Source organism: Podarcis vaucheri, assembly GCF_965113315.1.
Source record: "Podarcis vaucheri genome assembly, chromosome: 5".
Classification (NCBI taxonomy): domain Eukaryota; kingdom Metazoa; phylum Chordata; class Lepidosauria; order Squamata; family Lacertidae; genus Podarcis; species Podarcis vaucheri.
The window spans coordinates 76,278,762-76,299,439 of record NC_138763.1 but is presented as its reverse complement, the minus strand read 5'-3'; the positions used below and the strand labels follow the sequence as shown (position 1 = coordinate 76,299,439).

Below are 20,678 nucleotides of genomic sequence, written 5' to 3'. Positions count from 1 at the left end.
CAAAATCGGACACAACGACAATAAGAACGAGGAAACGTGTAACTTTATTTATGTATTTTGTATGATTCGCGGCCAAGTTGAAGGAAGTCCTCAAAGAAATAACTAAGTTATAGGAGAACTGTGAAAATAAGAAAATTTGTGTATTTATTTCGATTGTTAAACTTTTTTTTTCTTTCTTTTGTTTTTCTTTCTTCTCTTGTTCACGTTTTGTTTTACTTATGTGTATGTTTGTTTTTATTTTCTTTATGGAAAGAATAATAAAAAGAATTGGAAAAAAAAAAAATCATGATTTAAATTCTAGCTTATACCAGCAGCAAATTATTTCCAATTGTTTCATCTTGACAGAGTGCGCTAATAATATATCACTGCAGTTAGGTGACATTTGGAATATGTTGAAAGATTCCAAATGTCCTTCTCCCTGCGCCTGGATTGTGTATTATTCTCTCTCTCTCTCTCTCTCTCTCTCTCACTCACACACACACACACACACACACACATTTGGCAGAAATAGGTCTTTGATTTCTTCTCTCACAGAGGTGTGGCTGAAAGAAAATCTTTGTTCCAAGAACCTTTTATTTGCTTTCCTTAAACAAATGGTGCAGTTTACCCCTTTCTTTGTCCTTCCTTAGAATGATCTGTTGAACCTTTTGTGAATAAAGGAAGGAGGGAAAATACCTTACAAAGCACTTATTTGGACACAGTTATTGCCTGGTTAGGCTTGGCATTCAGCGATGGGCCTTCTCTCCCCCCCCCCCCGCCATTTTGTTTCTGTACCTCTGAATCGTGTTAAAAGTAACAACAACAAAAAACAACATTGATCAGCCTTGCAAACAAATTTAATTTTAGTGACCGCGTTGCTTTAAAATGTCATTAAAATGCCACAAAAATAGCGAGGAGCACTTTATAGAGTCACTTTACCATGTGCTTTACTGGAAACTCGTGGTTTGTAGCAAAGGTTCATAGGAGACATTTATATGTACCTTGACAAATAACACATAACTGACCACATCCTGGCGCATAAGGAAAGAGCCGTGTCTCATCTCCAGGCTGAAGATAGCAGTACCTGTATGAGCACACTGTGTTGTACTAACCAGGCCTGTAATCTGTGCCTCTAGCAGCCCACACTAAAGCTTAAATGATCTGAGGAGCAGCCTTGCGCCAGTCATCTAACGCTTGGTGCATTTAGCCTAGGTTTCTGGCTGGCAGTGGTTCTCCAAAGTTTGAAACTGACCCCTGCTGTAGTCTTTCCTAGCCCTGCTACACAAGATAATTTTAATTAGAGGTTCCAGGGATAGGATGTGGGATCTTCTACTTCAAAGCACATGCTTTGCCATTGAGATACGAGCCGTGTGGGCTTGCATGCTGGGTGCCCAAGCTTGGTTTCCCTGCTCAACTCTGGAGCTCATTGGGTAGCCTTGGACAGTTTACTCCTCTCTGAGTTAAGTTAAACGTGTGGTAGGGTTGTTTTTTGAGGAGACCACTCCTCAATTTGAACTCGCTTGGACAAAAGGCAGAATGAAAATGTATACCAGCCGCTTTGCTTAAGAGAACAGATTTGATTGCAGGGACTGTCTAGAGTTGTCATGTTTGGTGGGGGCTGGGAGTAAGAGAGAAAGTGCTATGACTACAGTTCTGTAGCCTTGTAGGCTCAAGCAAGTAAACACTAGATTAAATTGCGATCACCAGATTTTGCTTCCCCACAACAAATTTCACAGATTTCACTGTGCCTGCCTTTCAGGCACTCTGTCAAAATATATGACCTGAACTTGCAGATCATGGAATTGTTTTGGTTTCCTCTGTGCGCTCTGTGGGAGGATAAAAAGCACAGTACTTAGAAAAGTGATTCCTTTGCAGAGAATAGGTCTAAAAGTGGCATTCTTGCAAGTTGTAATATGTGTGCACCAGGTTGGTTTATGTATGCGACTCAGGTATGGCATTGGAGATTTGAACAGCATACAGGTTTTTGTTCCCCTGTGTCAGATCACACCAGTGAATTGCTTATAGCTTGAAGCCCTGTTTTTGTTGCTGGGATGGCTCTATGGGACTTTGACACAGCCCCCTAGGGATTTTTATGTTATATAGACTTTTGTTAGACGTCTGTGATTCCCAGCTTGTATTTCAAAAAATTGTATTTATTTCAAGCCCGAAAGTTTGAAAACATTTTGGCAAAAGTGTTAAAGAATAAGAAAGGAGAATAAGAAAACTTGTCATTTCCCCCCAACTCTCATGATTTCTGTTCACAGATTGAGAATTTTTTTTTAGAGCTGATTAGAGATTACTCATATCAGAGGGTTCCGGTTTCAGACGAGGAATTTTTGCAGAAGTACAATGGGCCTGTCACTTTCTGCTTGGCATTGATCTTGGTATGATAATGGATAGTGATCTCATAACCAGTCAGATTTGTTTTATTGTTTAAGACGAAAGGTCATAGTAATCTGAATACATGTGACTCTTACAAATATGTGAGAATCATACTGTAATGACACCACCTGTGACAAGTGAAGAACAAAACTACGGCCTAGCTCTGGGGGAAGAATTCAGTTTTATCTGCATTTTAGTGAGATACTACCTATTTTGCACTTCTCGAACCAATATGTGAAGCGAAACACAATTATCTTTCAAAATGCATACTTCCCTGAATTTTGCAATGCAGTTCTCAAACCACTCTGAACTAAATGCATGTATCATAAGACAGTGTTTATAAAATGCATACATTGGTGAAAATAGCATACAAAAATGCTTTATATTGGTTGAAAATCGCTTGCAGAAATGTGTGTGCTAGTTAACCCTGCATAAGAATGCGTATCGTGGGAGAAGTTCGCACTAAACTGCTGGGGGATTTTCATTAATATAGTGCAAATTGCTCCAGGACTGAATTTAAGATTGGAAAGATGAGAAACTGAAATCCAGACACTAAGGGAACACATGCTCACATGCCTGCCAATCAGGGACAGGGGCATGGTCTCACACCAGAGTTCCCAAGTGGAATTCCAAGACCATGCACGTGCCAGTGTAGAGTAGCGGTTAAAGTGTCAGACATGAACCTGAGAGGCCAGGGCTCCAGTCCACACTTAGCCATGAAGCTCACTGGGTGATCCTGGGCCTCTTGCTGTCTCTCAGCCTAACCTACCTCACAGAATTGTTGTGAGGATAAAACAGAGAGTGGACACTGCCTTGGGATCCTTGGAGGAAAGGCAGGATATAGCTGTAAAAAAATAAAAGCTAAATTTCATATTTTTACTTAAAGATCTACTCACATGGACTAGAAACTTGTGTTGTTGTAAAATGAGGAACCACTTTGTCTGGGTTTTGTGCAATATATTGGATTTTGCATTAGAGACTGCATTCTATGTTGTATGATTCCTACACTCCCTGATACTTTGCACCCTCCAGACCTGGCTGCACTGTTTCTGATGGGAGAAATATGTGACTTGAAAAATGCTAAAGTCTGCTTTGGCACATGATTAACAGCCTGACCCTTTAAAAAAAAGAAGAAGAAGAAAGTTATTTCAGGACATGTGTTCTTATTTCATACGTGCCCTACTTGTGATAGTAGACTGTTTAACATGTTTGGTCCATGCAAGTTGATGTGCAGTGAAACCTCTGTAGATGCATCTGATATAATTTAAATTATTGCAGGAGGCTGATAGGTTGCAAATCGGAGGCAGAGGGAGGGGATTGAATATCAGGAGGTAGCATTGCTCCACATCCTACATCTGTTTTGTCTCCTACATCCCAAAATCAATGCAAAGGGTTTGGAATGAGAATCTGACTTGCCTCCAGATACCTGTTTTATGTTAAAGGTAACATGACAGCTGGGGCAATCAGTAACAGTGGTTTCAATATTTTTTCTTGCAGGTGAGGATGACGAAGATTCAAATGTGCTGATCCTCAGCTACCCACAATACTGCCGCTATCGTTCCATGCTGAAGCGCATACAGGGCAAACCGTCCTCCATCCTAACAGACCAGTTTGTATTAGCCCTTGGGGGCATTGCCGTAATCAGCAAAAACCCACAAATCCTCTACTGTCGAGATACCTTTGATCACCCAACTCTTATTGAAAATGACTGCATATGCGATGAGTTTGGTAAGTAGCTTTGCCTCTTGTACTTCTTGCAAGTTAAAACCACTTTGTTGACATTTTGCCTTCCTTTTTCGAGGTAAAAGGCAGTAATAATGGATAAACCTTTCAAAAATAACAAAAGATGCGTATACGTATTTGAATTGCTGAGCATCAGCAATATTCCACCTCCACTCAGAGACTATTTGTAGTTTTTATATTTTAAGGCTGCTGCTTATTACAAGCATTTTGAGAGAACAATGTGTTGCTTAGTTGTCCAATGTGAATTTAAAGAGGTGTTTGGTTGGATGCAATGCAAACCTTCCTTGAAAGTTGTTCCATACTGTTTGTTCTTAAACTTGTTTTGTGTTGAGGGGCCATTGTTCTGATTTACTTACTCTTTCTGGCCTGTCATATTTTCTTATTCAGAAGCCCCCATGTAGAAAGGGGCTTAAAATTCTTGAATGTGTGTCAGTGCATGTGTTCTTTATACACCCTAGATAGCTCTAGTAATTGATGCATTGTAATTTTTATAATTGTTTACCTGTGTTATGAACATCAAGATTCATTAGCCATAGTGCTGAGTGGATAAAAACTACAGCTCAGGGCAAACCAGTATAGCTTACAGCATTTCGCAGAGGAAGAACTTTGAGACATGAAATCCATAAATCTTTGTAATATAGATCATTTTGGGGAGTGGGGGAGTGCGGAGGAAGCCTTTTGCAAAGAATGAAATTATTTTCAGGAAATATCTGAGAGGAAAAGATATGCCCCGTCTTTTGTTTCCTGCTGTCCTTCTGCTGGTTTTCATTTATTTGCATTAATTCCATGGGTTTATTTAACAAGATTTATATGTGGCCTCCCCTATGCGCTCAAGGTGACTGTTGATAAAAATGTCAAATCTCAAAATTCGCCCCTTGCACTCTTAACAAGGTCAGAAATGTCCTGAACAATTGTAAAAGCAAGGTTCAGGCAGAGAAATGGGTTTTCTTTAAGAAATCCCAATGATAACCCCCCTCACTGGCTCTATTCCGTGTCCTCAAGTGCCTTTGCCTTGCTGGAATGTGTCACTGAACTGTGGTAATGCCTCTTGCTTCCCCGGATAGAGGATGGAGAGATGGGGGGATGTACCCTACTGGACAAAGGTAAGTACAGTTGCTCCACCCACTTGCTGCCTCTGGCCCCACCCACCATTGACATGCAGCTCATGTAAGGTTGCCCACAAAGGAATGTACCCCTTGGGGTTTAAATAGCTCCCATCCCCCTGCAGTGAGGCATCTGGGATGGAATATAAAAATCTGGCTTTTACCACCTATCCTGTTTAAGGCAATTAAGTCTGATTGATTGTGGTGAAATTTATTTCTGTGAAACTGTAGCCACAGATCTGTGAGACACGACTCTGCCTTTGCTATACAAAGTTGCTTGTATGCCTAAATGTCTGTCTGTCTGTCCATCCATCGATCCATCTCTCTCTCTCTCTCTCTGCACACGTAATACCCATAGTGCATGAGATAGACAAAGATGTTCAGGTAACAACAAAAGGAAAGCAGACCACAGCATATACACACCCAACCAGAATTAATGATCATAATTATCATAAGCTGTACTTATAACAAAGGGATCACAGTCACAGCTCCCACATCTGATTATCACCATTAATAATATTACTATGTAATGTTATTTGCAAGCTCGATGTAACATTAACTGCTTTGTTTTGGATAGTGTTTCAGCACCCCTGGGGTTTTTTTTCCTGATGTTTTATAATACGCTAGCAGCGAAGAAAACAATACAACCAGTGCTATACCTTCATCATCACTGGTACTCTATATACATGCACCAATGGCACTGTGCTTGATTTCTGTAAGCTCAGCTGCGCAGTCCTGGCTGCTACTCAAAATTGATCTGCCTTGTTCTGCCCAGGAGTGCTGGCATGTTTTGAAAAGCGAACTTACATTTGAGAGAGACCTGTGTGTAGCTTGTTGAGGTTTCAGCTGGGCAGCGAACGTGAATGTAACGTTGTGTGCCATTGCAGATGAGATAAGGTAACGATCATGAGGCAAAGGATTAGGAGTTTTCTCCTGTCTTGCTGTTGTGAAAAGGCCACACTTTTATGGCGATTTACCTGGTGGCCTGGTCCACACTTAGAGGGTGTCCCTTCAGGAATGGGTGCAGTAACTGCTGCTGCTTTTGTTGCTGCTGCACTTGTGACTCAGCAATGCCTTCTTGTTGGGCCTACCACATGATGAATGTGCATGTGGGCACTGTGATTTGCATGGCTGCAGCAGTCCTTTTGGAGTTCTCACAAATTCTGCCTCTGTTCAGATATTCTGGTGGCCTCTGCATGCTTCCAAGGTGATCCCAGCAAGTGTGACTCAGTCCGCATTTCTCCCATTGGAGAGATATATGAACATTCTGTTTTCAGATTTAGCTACCTATGAATGCAACTTTTTCTGATTTTATGGTGCAGTCCTAACACAGTTTAATTCAGAGGAATCGTCTTTCACATTCATTGAACTATTTCACAAGTGGATTCCCCATGCTGCATTGCGATCAAGGCTCAAATCTTCCTGTTTTGTAATTGTTTGGACTTTGGTGTAGTGGTTAAGAGTGGTGGACTCGTAATCTGGTGAACCGGGTTTGCGTCCCCGCTCCTCCACATGCAGCTGATGGGTGACCTTGGGCTAGTCACACTTCTTTGAAGTCTCTCAACCTCACTCACCTCACAGAGTGTTTGTTGTGGGGGAGGAAGAGAAAAGGAGGTTGTTAGCCACTTTGAGATTCCTTCGGGTAGTGATAAAGCGGGATATCAAATCCAAACCCCTCTTATCCAAATTAGAAACTATAAGACACCCCTGGTTAACATTTGATTCAGTTCCATACCCATGCATGTTTGGTTTTTACCAAAAAGAGCCACTCTTCAGTGTAGGCCTCATTGGGATTAATGAAGGATGAGCAGTAGTTCTGTTTGGTGGATTGCACTCATGATGTACTCGAAGATTGCAAGGTCTGTTGAACAAGTTAGGGGTTGGGGTTTTTTTTTTTTTGGTGTGTGTGTATGTGTGTGTTTGTGTCTAATCTAGTGTTCCAGTATAATTGCTACCCTGTAATACCAAATGCACTGTGTCAGTTTCATAACATTGATGGGAAGCAGCTGATAAAGTACTCTTTTATTCTCCCCCCCCCCAGTCAATAAAATGTGCTGCACTGGGTTACGCAAACAGTTTACACTGATACCATGTAGATTGATGTCGCATGTATAAAGTGGTGGCAGCTTAAATCTAAACACAGGCAGGGTGGTATGGTTGATAAATCGATTACTTGAAGGTACTGTTGCTTATCAATCAGATCTGAGAGTGGGGGACTTGATTGCAGGAATGCAAGGGAAATTCTTGCAACATGTAATTGGCTAGGTGCCCTTTAATTTGCAGGAGCCGTAGATAATCACAGAGATTAGACATAAGAAATCTCAGGAACTGGATGGAGAATATGAGGGAGTAGGAATAACCAACAAGAGTAAAACGTATATATTTTATCTTATTTATTTATTTTTCCATTTGCATCCCACCTTTTCTGCAAGGAGTTCGAGGTTGCAAACATAGTTCCTCCCCCTCTCCATTTTATCCTGTGAGGTAGATAAGGCTGAGAGAAGGTGACTGGCCCAAGGTCACCCAGTGAGATTTGTGCCCGATTCAGGATTTGAACCCAGGCCTCCTAGACTGTAGCCCAACACTCAAACAACTACAGCATTCAAGTCACATCTAAAAGAACACAGAAGTCTATGATGCAGAGCATTCTGACAAGATTACAATATGCCAAATACTCAGGCAGGAACCAAACATTGCTGGAACATTTATTTATTTACAGTATTTACAGGACAATGCTGGAGTCACTTTGTGGGTTGCAGGACCTGTGACAGATACAGGTTGTTATAAATGAGATAGGCAGACCACTTTGACAAAAGATTTTCTCCAAAGCATACGAACCTGTATCCTTGCTAGAAAGCTTTAACAGAAATGATTTTTCCATGAAGCTTTCCCCCAGGTTTTTTTTAAGTTGTGCATTCTAAATGAGAACATTGTGTTCTTTTATTACTTTTTCTCCTTTTCTCCTCCCTCTCTGTTCTAAACTGGGGAACATAAAGAGCAGGAACTTAACCCAGAAAGTGATGAGAGAAGGCAAATTAGTTTTGTCAATAGCCCAGCAACACTGTTACCAGACAATAATCTATTGTGGCCAGGGTTTTTTATAACCACAGCAAATGCATGAATCATCAGTACTACTTACTAGTGCCATTTATAAAGCATTAAAATTTGCTAAGCACTTGTGCATAAATTAAAAAATAAGTCAATCCTTGGCCACAGGTTTACAATCTGATAGATGTGACGGAAAAGGAAAACGGGATGCACAGAGGAAAGGAAAACATGTAAACTCAGCCATTGATTTTAAATAGGCTGAGTTTGTGCATGGGTACATCATATGTATAAACATAAGAAATATAATTTCATAGAAAAAGTAATGTTGGTGAAGCAGGCTTTGTGTGTTGCTTCAAATGGACAGCCCTATCCATGGTTGCCACTGAAAAGTATTTCCTTATGTTGGCAATCCCTGTGCAGGGAGCTGCAGCTGAGTTCCTCTGCCCCATGTGCCAGTCTTAACTGCGTGCAAGTGATGCACCACATCAGAGCTGCATCATTAACTTGTGGGAACAGAGAGTAAACCCTAGAATACACCCAACCGTCTTCTGCATCTTGGTACTGCCCAGGAAATCAGAAATGGTAGAGGAAGCCATTGCTGCCTTATTTCACTAAAGAACTTCTGCTAAGTTTCCAAGGATAGCCGAGGTTCTCCAGAATTTACCCTTGAACTTGCAATCCAGTTTCTTTATATCTGCATATTGCTCATAGAGGCCATCTCCGGAAACTATTAACATGGATACAATATGTTAATACTGTACGGACTTCCTCTCCCTTCAGTTCTGCGATCATATTGGCGATCTTGCCTCCGCGGTCTTGCTGTATAGATGAATAAATGTGATGAAGATTTGAGAGAAGACTTTGCGGCATTAAAATGTTGTGTAAATTTGCAGGTCCGAAAGTGTTCCGCCCCGCTTAATAAGAACCAGCTCTTTCCCAGTTGACCAGAAGGCAGGGCTGTGTTAGTAGCAACTTCACCCCTTTACATGAAAGGCCACAAACAGAAGATCAAAGGGGGTTTGATTTTTCATCATGATCCCACTTTATTTGCATTCACGCATGACTAGACTCCATCCATGCACTCATTTCCTCTCAAACACCCACATCAGCTTGGATGGTAAAGTACCCCTGAAAAGATTGCTTTTCCCCCCTGTATAAGCTAGTAATTTCTCTTAAAACAGTAATGCATTAGCAAAGAAGTTTTACAAGCTAGTTATGATTCAGCCTTTGGTTAATATTCTTGAGTAAGCTTTTGAAAATGTGCGTACTTTACTGCTCAGTAAGGGAAATGAAAAATGTAAGGGTCGTTAATTTCTAGTACATGCTCCATGGGTTAAGCCGTAAGGAGGACTTCTTAGGACTAGATGCAAATAAAGAGTAGGCAGGCAGGACAGTAAGCTATTATCCAATGTCCCCTGCATGGTGTACCTAAATTTTACAAGTCCTTGGCACAGGCTCAGTTCACACATTCAAGCACATTCCTTTATTTCTCATCGCTCTTGATAGTGTCAGACTAGGACTGGGGGAGACTCAGGCACACATCACTCAGCCTCACTCACCAGGAGGATACAGGGCCAGCCTACCTCACAGGGTTGTTGTAAGAATAACAAAACTGGGCAGGGGAGAAAAATGTATGTCGTCTAGAGCTCCTTCGAGGAAAAGTGGGATATAGATGAAATAAACAAGCAAACCAAACAACACATAGATGAACTGGCTCTGCTTAGACTTACCGTGTTTGAGGGGATATATCAGATGATGCAACAAGTTTCCCTCTGTGGTTTTCCTGCGCATGACACACGATATTTGATGCAACTGCAGTCATAAAATGATTATTGTGCGCAGGTGAAGCAGTTGACAGAGGAACAAAGGAAACTGCCTCCTGCAGAGCCAGACCCCTTGGTCCATCTAGCTCCGTGTTGTGTTACACCAGGCTTTCACAACCTTGGGCCTCCCAGATGTTGTCGGACTACAATTCCCATCATCCCTGACCACTGGTTCTGCTAGCTAGGAATGATGGGAGTTGTAGTTCAGCAACATCTGGGGACCCACGGTTGAAAAAGTCTGGTACACCCAATGGACAGTAGCTCCCCAATGTTTCAGCCCTATATGACAATGCTGGACTTGAACCTGAGACGTTCTGTGGCTCTTCTCATTGTTTTTGTAAACTGGGTCGCTTTGCACAAGCATGTAACGTGAGAATTCAATTGTACAAATCTTGGTTGCTAGCAATGGAACTCAGAGGGTGAGTTAAAACCCAGGTTGTTGCTGCTGCTGCTGAACTAGTTTGAAAGTTTTCTCTGAAAGGTCAGGTGCCTTAGGAGCTCATACGCTGGATAATAATCTCCCCTTGTTGGTCCTCAGCCGTTGGTTTTCAGGGGTATACTGCTTCTGTCTATGGAAGTTCTATACCTATCATATTGTTTTAACCCAAATACAAAAAGTATTTGTACTTATTTGAATTCTGTGACCTCTTCAGATACAGCTTTACTGTGGCATCCTTAGCAGTCTGAAAAATATGCAAATCTCCAGAACTCTCCAAAGCTAAATATTGCAGGTCTTTCACAAAACAGAAAATGGGGCATAGCCACAGTGACGATTAATGAATGGCAACGTTATATGCTGTATGTATATATGAAAAGTTCTTTCCCATCATTGTTAGAATAAATCTGAGTGGGTTTTTAAATGAGAAATCTGGAAATGTTTTGAATTCTTGGTCAAGTCTTTTTCTTATTTGGTTAATCCAGCTGTGGAATAAGCTATTAATGATCCCCAGATGTTGTTTGTAATGATTGATTTTAGTTGTGAAATAATACATATACTTGCTTTAAGCACGCGCGCACACATAGGTCATTGACAGATTCTAGTATGATTTGGAATAATAATTTGAAGACAGAGAAGTCTAAATGCCATGTATAATTGCTTTTGTTAAATGATTTTTCATTCTTAATGTTTTTTGTTCTAATTGTTTCCCTGCTTCCCATAATCTCAGAATAAATATTTGCACATTTTGACATCCTGTTGTTCATTGTAATGTGTAAAATAGTTGCATTCTCTAAGCGACATCATCAACAACAAAAATGGATAATAGGATCACAGTGTGCCTCCCCCTTGCAACGCTGTTATAATTTAATCCACTTCATGTTGTTGTCTTGAACTGTTACCAGTAAGACTGAGTGCAGGGCATGTCCCTGCAGTAACATTTCCAGTGCAAATATAAACTTGTAATAACTTGTTTTGCCTTTATATTTTGATACTTTCTTCTTGCTCAAACAGAGCTCTGAAAACAGCCTGAGTTCTGTATACTGCATTTGTAACATCCCTCCTGGTTAATTTAGCGCTTTTTGATGTTGATGTTTTAATAGCCTTACGAACTGGTCCAGGCACCGTTGGAGGTTTTTGTTGAGGTGAGCAGCATGTTTCATAGAATCATAGAATCATAGAATCATAGAGTTGGAAGAGACCACAAGGGCCATCGAGTCCAACCCCCTGCCAAGCAGGAAACACCATCAGAGCACTCCTGACATATGGTTGTCAAGGCTCTGCTTAAAGACATCCAAAGTAGGAGACTCCACCACACTCCTTGGCAGCAAATTCCACTGTCGAACAGCTCTTACTGTCAGGTTGTGTGATTCAAGTATATTGAACCATGTTTAGGTTGTGTGATTCAAGTATATTGAACCATAAGCTGGTAGATCTGAGATCCACCCCCACCTGGGTGACTGAGTTGCAGTGGTCAACGCAGAGACCACTGGAAATGACACAGCTTAATAAGATGCCTTGCTCTGGCCATAACAGGTAGCTTCAGCCTCTGTGCTGTTGCTGAGGTTGGCTTGAAGACCTGACTTCCCGGGTCAGTCCTGCTATTTCAAGAGGACTGGGAACCAACATTCAAGTCCTTTACCCCAATTGTTCCTCTGCAAAAATAACAACTGTGACTTTCCCCCAAAGAATGTTGCACAGTTGATCATGCATAAGAATGTGAAGCATTTTGCAAGTATATCTGGGAGCTGGGGTGCAATACAGCCCAGAAAATGTGCAGCAACTGCCAATGCACTGCAATCGGTTATAGTAGTATGGGAGACTGTTGCCCAGCCTATGTATGGGCTATGAAGTACGCCTACCCCAGGTATATCTGGGTGTGGAGAGGAACCTGGGGCACCAAGGGGCTATCAGAATGGTTCAGTACAACACATTTGTGGATGCTGACCTCAAAGGACTATATTATTATACAGTATAATAAAATTATTACAAGTAATCATCATAATCAATAAGAAATGTAAGGGTGGAGGAGGAGAGCTTGAAAAGGAGCAGCAATATGAAATCACCGTTGTGATAATATCATGTTAATAACCTCGTGATTGTAAACCCTGCTTTCTTGAATATATTTTAAACCACCCTCTCCAGAGTGATAGATATTGCATGACCTGCCTTAACTCTGCCCCTTGTGATGCAGTTCAGTTATTGCAAGAATGCCGTATAAAGCTCACTATGCCTTTCTTTCTGCCTAAAAATAATACACAGGAAGCATGTAGCCGAGCTGTTAGAAGCCCGGATCTTATTGAGCTCTGTTCTAGTTCCTTAACCACAAACACTCGTCTGTTATCTCATATGTAAAACGCTTGCTGTGGTTTCAGAGTTTCCAACTGCACAATATTGGAACAGTTGAAACAGAGCAAAATCAGAGGGAGGTTTCGACAGACCCGGGCGATTAATGTTTCTGCTAGACTAGGACTATGCATACCTAAATCTGGACCTGGAGGCTGGTTTCCACCATAGCTCAAGATCTTGGAGATTGGTGGCTTGAGATAGAAGCTGGAGTACAGCAAAAAAAAAGTATTGTTTTGTTCACCAGGTTTCAAGTATTTACTTGAAGTCCAAGTTTCAAGTATTTACCTGTATGCTAACCTGATGAATCCAGAGGCATTATATTGTCTGCTAGTTGCAGTGTCTTAAGTGGCACATCCCTATTCACTTCTGCCCCTGAAGAAAGCTCTGAGGCCTGAGAATATAGAGTCCACTGTAGATCACCAGGGTGAGTCTTAGCCTCAGACCTTGAGGTTTCTCGTTCAGGTTCCAGAGTCCCTGAAAGAGTCCATTGATCCAAAGTCACTCTTGATAACCAGTTAATCAATTTTATTTTTATTTTTTTAAAAAAACAACACACCAGTTGCATAATATGTAGACTCACCTAGAGCAGTTAGAAGGAAGAGGACCATTCGCCTTTAGTGTGAAATCTTGGGGAAGAATGGGTTGACAGGTCATCCTGTGTGAGGGGCATGGAAAAGTCTCTATTTGGAAATCAATACCCCATAGTAGGAATTAAGGCTTACTGACACAATGGTGGCAATGAAGGAAGTGTGGCTCCTACAAAGAGCTGTTCCAAGATTGTGGCCCTTGATGATAACCTATTTAGTCCGTGTTGCCTGGCATCATGAAATACAAATCTGGGAAACAGCAACTATTTATTATTTAATCCTGATATTTATTTATTGCTTACTGCAAAAAAAGACTCAAATCGATTTACAATTTTTTAAAAAGTAAACAATACCAAATTAAAGTACACCAGAAAACAACGTTAAGTAAATGTATACATCCTGAAATAACGTAAAAAGGGCACATCCCACCACCACCCAACTAAGAGGTGGACACCAATTAAGAACAAAATGCCTGGGTGAATACGGAAGACTCCACTTGGCACCAAAAGGGTTGATAGTGATGGGACCAGGAACACCTCTCTGGGGATGGCTTTCCACAGTTGGGGAGCCATCCCTGAGAAGGCTTGATCTTGTATTGCCTTCCTACGTACCTCCTTCAAAGGGGGCACATGAAGAGGAGCCTCAGGTGATGAACACAAGGTCTGGGTAGGTTCACGTGGGGAAAGGCAGCCCCTAAACTATTGGGCTTCTCAGCCACATAATTCTTTGTAGGTCAAAACCAGAGTCTGGAATTGAGTCTGGAAACTAATTGGCAGCAGTGCAGTTGGATCACATTTTGATCAAACCTCCTACTTCCAGTCAACAATCTGGCTGCTTGAATTCCGCACCAGCTACAGTTTCAGAACTGTTGTCAAAGGCGGCCCCATGCGTAACACATTGCAGTAATCTAGCCTAGAGATTTCTAGAGCATAGACAACAGAAGCTAGACTATCTCTGTCCATAAGGGGTTGAACCCCACCTATCTGGTCAGAGGAACCACCCACTAACATTGGCCCGTGTAGTTTCTCATCACCAAGGCCAGGCACAGATCTAGCATGTCCATTGCCACACCTGCTGATGCGAAAGGGACCATACGGCCTCCATCAATAGGAACCGTTGTTGCCTGATACAATTTGTCTGTGATTTTCGGTGAGCACCTGAGCCAAATCCCTCCTACAGATGTGGAAGTTATTGTTTTAAGCCATTTGTTAAATGTGCTTTCTGTGGACGACAACTTTATTTACGTGTCGTCCCATTTGTTTTTGCCCCCTTCCTCGGACCACCCTGCATGCCTTTTGTGTCGGAAGCTTCCGAAGGGCTTTGTTGTGTTTTGTGTTCAGAAGAATTTCCAATCAATCACACTATCACATTTTCATCGTTGCATTCCCCAAAGTCTTCATACTGTGAGACCAGTAATTATTGCGAGTGGTAGAGAATCCTTCTCCTCGCCCCCTTCATCTCTTGTAAGTGCCAACATTCCTGAAGCGAACACAATGGAAAAGAGAAGCGGTTTATGTCAGAATATGGCCACATTCTTCAGATTAAACCTACTTAGAAAAAAAAAGTGGGGGAGACAACAACGTAACATTTTCCAATGACTGTTTATCATGAATTACGTCAGCTTTCGTTTAAACTGCTATTATTCCTCCTTAATGCTTCTTGGTGCCTGCATAATTTACAGCATTGGCAGCTGTGGTTCTATGAAATAACCATTCACAGCCCTTGTATAATAGTAAAGAACATGATGTGTTGTCCACCCCCGCTTTGTTAATTATTATGGGGCTTTTTTAAGCCCCCCCCCCCTTTTTAAAAAAACAACAACAACCAAAAGTGGAATAAAACATTGTGGAGGTATTTATGGCTAAATCTACTTTTACACAGCTCTATTTTGCTTCTGGCTAGTTCTTAACTAAAGCAGTCATTTGTGGTTATTATGCTTTGGGAGATATTATGTCAGGACTGGTTTAAGAGTATTATTATGTATCACATGACACTCAGTACATGTCAGCACTTGAGGCTCTCCTCCAATGGAAACCAGTGTAATTTTAGCTAATGCTCTTTTAGGAATAGGTCCGCTTGTAAGCTTACCTGAATTCACTGGAACTGTGCTTTGTTCCTTCCCGAGAACATTTGCTTATTATCAACTGGTGTTGAGCTGCAAGTCTCAGTATTGCTTGTCGTTTCTTCTAATGATCTAAGCCAGAAGTCAGCAAATGTTTTCAGCAGGGGGCCGGTCCACTGTCCCTCAGACCTGGTGGGGGGCTGGACTATATTTTTTTGGGGGGGGATGAACAAGTTCCTATGCCCCACAAATAACCCAGAGATGCATTTTAAATAAAAGCACACATTCTACTCATGTAAAAACATGATGATTCCCGGACCATCTGTGGGCCGGATTGAGAAGGTGATTGGGCCAGATCTGGCCCCCAGGCCTTAGTTTGCATACCCAAGATCTAAGCCATCTAAAGTAATGAGGCAAAAGCTTCAGTTCTAAGCAGCATACATACTAAGGAGCACACACGCTTACAAGGAAACAAGTTTTAGGATCAGGTGCAAAACTAAACAGCAGGCTTGTCGCTGGTTTAATCAGTAGAGGAACGCACTGCAGTGGGTGTTGTGCCTTTAATAATGGTGTGAGCTGTGATATGGGAAGTAGCTAGTGCAGATTTTACTGCACTTCATGAACTCACTGGGTGGCCTTAGGCAACCCTCTCCATCTCTCTGTCCCATCTGCAATATGATGATGATGATGATGATGATACGCCTAGCTCACTGCAGGGCTGCTGTAAGGATTACTGAGAAGCTGCTTGTGCAACACATCAAGCACTTAAAGGAAGAACCATAGAAGAACTACAGTATTGGAAATATTATTGACCAAACTGTGGGACTGAGAGCTAAGGACACACTTATTTTACTTTCTGAGGTTTGCTGGTTCTGGTGCAATACTGTATATGGAGATTAAACAGAAAACATGGAACGGTGCTAGATAACTTGTAAGAACTGTAAACAGAAGCTTCAGGTCCAATAAACAGAATCTATCTCTCACTTCCTTCAGCATCTCAGACAGATTCCATTCTGGAGGATATGCCAATTTGGTTAAATATTACTGGTTCAAAAAGTATTTTTTTAAAACAACAACAACCTGGTTGGCAGCTCTAACAAATAAGCTTTCTGCCTATTTTGACATCCAATGGTCTTGCACAGATAATTTCATTAATTTGTTTACTTGCCAGCAATGCTAATGATTGCTGTGCTGTCAGCTGAGCAGTTTAACAGTGACCTGTCATTAGCTTGTGGGAGTGGTACGGATATTTAGTGTTCTCCCTAAAGAGTCAGGAAAGTTGATGGGGAGTAATACCTGCTTCTTCCTGACCTCTGATATATGTCTGTCCTGGGTCTGGCTGAGAGGTAGAGTAGGAATAATCTTCGATCATGATGCCAGGTTGGAGCCAGAAGAGAAGACCTTGCCCATATCTTGAAAAGTCCCAAGCTAGTGGAGCAAGATGTAGTTGCTGCTGTATTTCTGCATCTCCTGTTTCCCTATCAGCCTCTTTTTGTCTGTCGCTCCTCACTGCCCCAATTTGCATGGGTGGGGACATCTCCAAAAGACCCAGATGCTCATTATATCCAGAATGATAAGCAAAACTGGACCTACCAACTTGGGGAGACTAAAAAAAATATTCATTGACTTAATACAGTAGTTCCGGAATCTGTGTTCTAGATGTATCCTCTCTTGGTTCTAGAAGAGGACAACCAAAGGATAAATTCTAGAATGGTAGGAAAGAGTGTAGGCCGATTCTGAGATTCTGTGATGCTGTATTTTAAATAGGGAATAGCAGACTTTGCATTTATGTGTCTCTCTCCTTGTTGCTCCAAATGCTAAGCATATTTTCCAGTGCGTATTTCTTTAAAGCAAGAAAGGAAGCACACAGGGTGTGCCAGAAAGTTGAACAAAGAACAAAAAACACATTTAGTGACTCATGCGAACATTGTTTAATTTTTTCTCAACACGCAATTAGTTAATTACTCTAAGCCAAAATAATTTGCATGTGTCTTTTTTCACCCTTATCTTTCAGAGCAACATAAAAATGATCAAAGCTTTGATTTGTCTCTTGCAGGGTAACATTAACTGCTTGCTGCTCGCGGGTCTAGTAGTGACTAGTTGATGTGAAAGGCTACTCTACTGGGGGGAGGAAAAATTGATCTCTGTCCCAACAAGAATGCTGAAAGGAGGAAGATTCCAGTAACGCAAGCCTGATTTTAAAAATCCGTGTGCGCGCATGTTTCATGTATTATTTAGATCAAATGCAACTAGGAAAAATGTGATTATTATGGAACTTGCATAAATTTACATGGATCTTGTAGGGTTGTTTTTTTTAAAAAAAGAGACAGCATGCTGGAGTGCCTTGGAAATGAATCTGCAAACCTGATTTAGAATTCTTCCAGGTTTTTTTTTAAATTAAAGGCATTTCACAAGCCACTGCAAGTGAAAAGAAAACCTCACAGAATGTAGCAAAAGTTTTTCTTTTTCTTTCTGGGTTAATGAGTGAATATTAGCTATTTATAAAGCAGATAAAAGAGGGTGAGGCGGGAGACAGGATCTGAAGTTTTATAGAGTGATTTTAATAAAGATTGTATTTAGTTGTGAAAGGGGTCAAGGTACAATTTTCAAAAGCCCTGTTTTGGCACAGTTTCAAGTCTTGCTTGTGTGACTGAGAGCCATACTGGATGTTATATTGCAGACCTATGGACACTTTCCCAATGTTTTTTTTTTTCATTTTTTAGTGCAAAGATGTTGTCCATGGGCCAGAGGAACAGGGGTTCAAAATCAAGCTTTCTGAATTGCTTTTCTGGTCTTGGGGGAGACTCTTTTCTCTCCCCGCCCTGCCCCAATGAATGTGAAAGCAACTGGGGAGGGAGCAGTTCTGAACAGACAAATAGCAGGAAGGGAAAGTATTATGCAAAACCCCTTTTTTCCACTTCTCTTCTGCTCCGAAGTGCAGCCTCCAGTGCTGATTTTCAGTATATTAAAAAAAAAAAAAGATCAGGAGATTGTTCATGCATATCCCATGTTTGTATTGCCTAGTCTGAGCTTTTCGTTTTGCAGGGGATGAGGTGCACCGGTGCTCATATATTGCCAAAGGTGCCATGGGTGCCAGCACAAATGGGTACCAGGGACAGCAGAAAAAGAGGTGTCAGTATTCTGTACCAGTGAGTGCTGTCATTTAAAAAAAATAAACCCAACAACCCAATGTCTAGTTATGTACTTTGATGCATATTATTCAACTGTTTGGGCACTTAGCTGGGTATATGGGTTTATCATGTGAAAGTCTGTGCATATGTCTGTGAAAACCGGAAGAAGATGGTAGGAACTTTTTATTTCAATAGCCTAGCCCTATACAGTATTGGTTTTGCTATTGGAGGGCCTGGGCAATGGGGAGGAAACTTTGATTACTGCTTCATTTGGCTGGAGACGGCCAATAGATTTTTCACAGAGTCGAAGGCAAGCCTGAAAGAAGGATATATGCTTAAAAGGTTCACTTTCTTCCCCACTTTTGACTCTGGTAAAAAAGGTTTGGCAGGATTATCTGTTCTTTCAAAAAACCTCTTTGACCAGAGTCAGCAAACGAGACAAAAGAAATGTGTGTTGAACACCATGGGAAACAAAGTCCCCTCTTAAAACAGTTTCAGCATCCCTCCAAACTCTTGCCTGCCTCAAGCCTTCTAAGTACTGGAGGCGGGTTGGAAAGCAAACTAGTTTCGAATCACACTGAACACTGTGGATAGTTAAATATAGTTATTCAAAATAGTTTTTTGCTACAGATGTTACGCCATTTTAAAACTTTTAGACTAAATAATGTCAGCTCTTGTTTGCTTTCTTAGTATGTTATTCATTTATTGGGAAATTCAAAATGTAAAACATCTGGGGAAAGGGCTTCGTGCTTGCAAAGTAATCTTTGAAATGTGTACATTTCAGACTTTCTCTTTAATGGCTGTTTAGGAGGAAGGAACAGACTGGTGTGTTACAGCTTGTAACGCTCTGTAAATGTCCTCAAGCGAGCCTAAGAGGATGGAATATGAAATGGAGGGGGTGGGGATAGTGATTCAGGAAATCATAGACAAGTTTATTAAAATCTTTACTCAGAAATCCACGTAGCCTCTTGAATTAAAGAAACCTTGACATGACCTTTGGAGTTCTCTCTGTAACCTCTTCATTAAAAACTCTGAAGTAACATTTTATTCCTGTTGCAGTCCCTGAATCATGTTTGCATCAAAATGAAAGGGTTAATTTATCTCCGAGCCGCAGTGCATGAGTTAGAGCCATACTACAAACCCGGTCATGCAGAAATAATTGACTTCCATTGGAAGTGCTGGAGTGCTGCCGTTTTAATAGCTCCTCAGTTCTGCTTAACAATTAGTCCATACGTTTTATGGCTGGGCCTTTAAGGAACAGACATACTCAGCAGAAATTGGGGTAATTGGGAGATGATACAACACAATGACAAATGAGGGAAGAACACTGATAACAAACAGTAATTTTAATCCTCCATGTTTTATGTTGAGATAATATTGTCCAAATGGTTTAATTCTTTCTGCCCGCCCTTTTTAAACCTGCAGTCTTAAAAACCCATGAACTAGAAAATGATTCCCACTGAGTTTATTGGGACTTACGTCTGAATAAACATATTTAGGATGTGGTAAACATTTATTGTGTTTAGTACCGGAAGACTGAAAGATGATCTCCTCTGCCTGATATCTGGGTTTCTTTGGACCAAGTTAAACACTTTCAGTTCTGTGGGCATTTTAGAGACTCTTGGCTTAATTGTGGGGACATGCTCTGCCTCTAGATGGTTCCTGGCTCAGTTTCCCATTAGAGTACATCTGCTCCAATGTTTCCCCAACACAGCTTGACTCGGGTTCTGGGTTTTTTTAAAATACCAATTTCGGTATGCACGCAAGTCTTGCACGAATACATGCACACAAATATTTGCTGGGTTGTAGCGAAAACGATTGAGGAGGGGGAGGCATATTTCTGTATGATTGTAAATTATCCTGCATTGTACAAGAGAAACAACTCTTCCTCTCTAGCCCTCACAAAAGAAAGGAACCCATTGTCTAGCGATTGCTGAGTAGGTGGGTAAGTATAATGTATGTGTTTTTTTGAAAGAAGTGAAATATGCCCTCCTAGCTAAGAAGAAGGTCAGGGTAGTATAATGCAAAATTATAA

The 20,678-nt window shown here is 41.2% G+C and overlaps 1 protein-coding gene across 2 annotated transcripts in view; it reads left to right on the top strand.

Annotated features, from left to right (window-relative positions):
- Positions 1 to 20,678, top strand: part of ARID5B (AT-rich interaction domain 5B) — a 192,786-nt gene that overhangs the window by 91,520 nt on the left and 80,588 nt on the right. For both annotated transcript variants that reach the window (XM_082222314.1, XM_082222313.1), the window contains exon 4: positions 3,859 to 4,089. In XM_082222314.1, the coding sequence (XP_082078440.1) occupies positions 3,859 to 4,089 (231 nt within the window). The remainder of the gene's footprint in view (positions 1 to 3,858; positions 4,090 to 20,678) is intronic.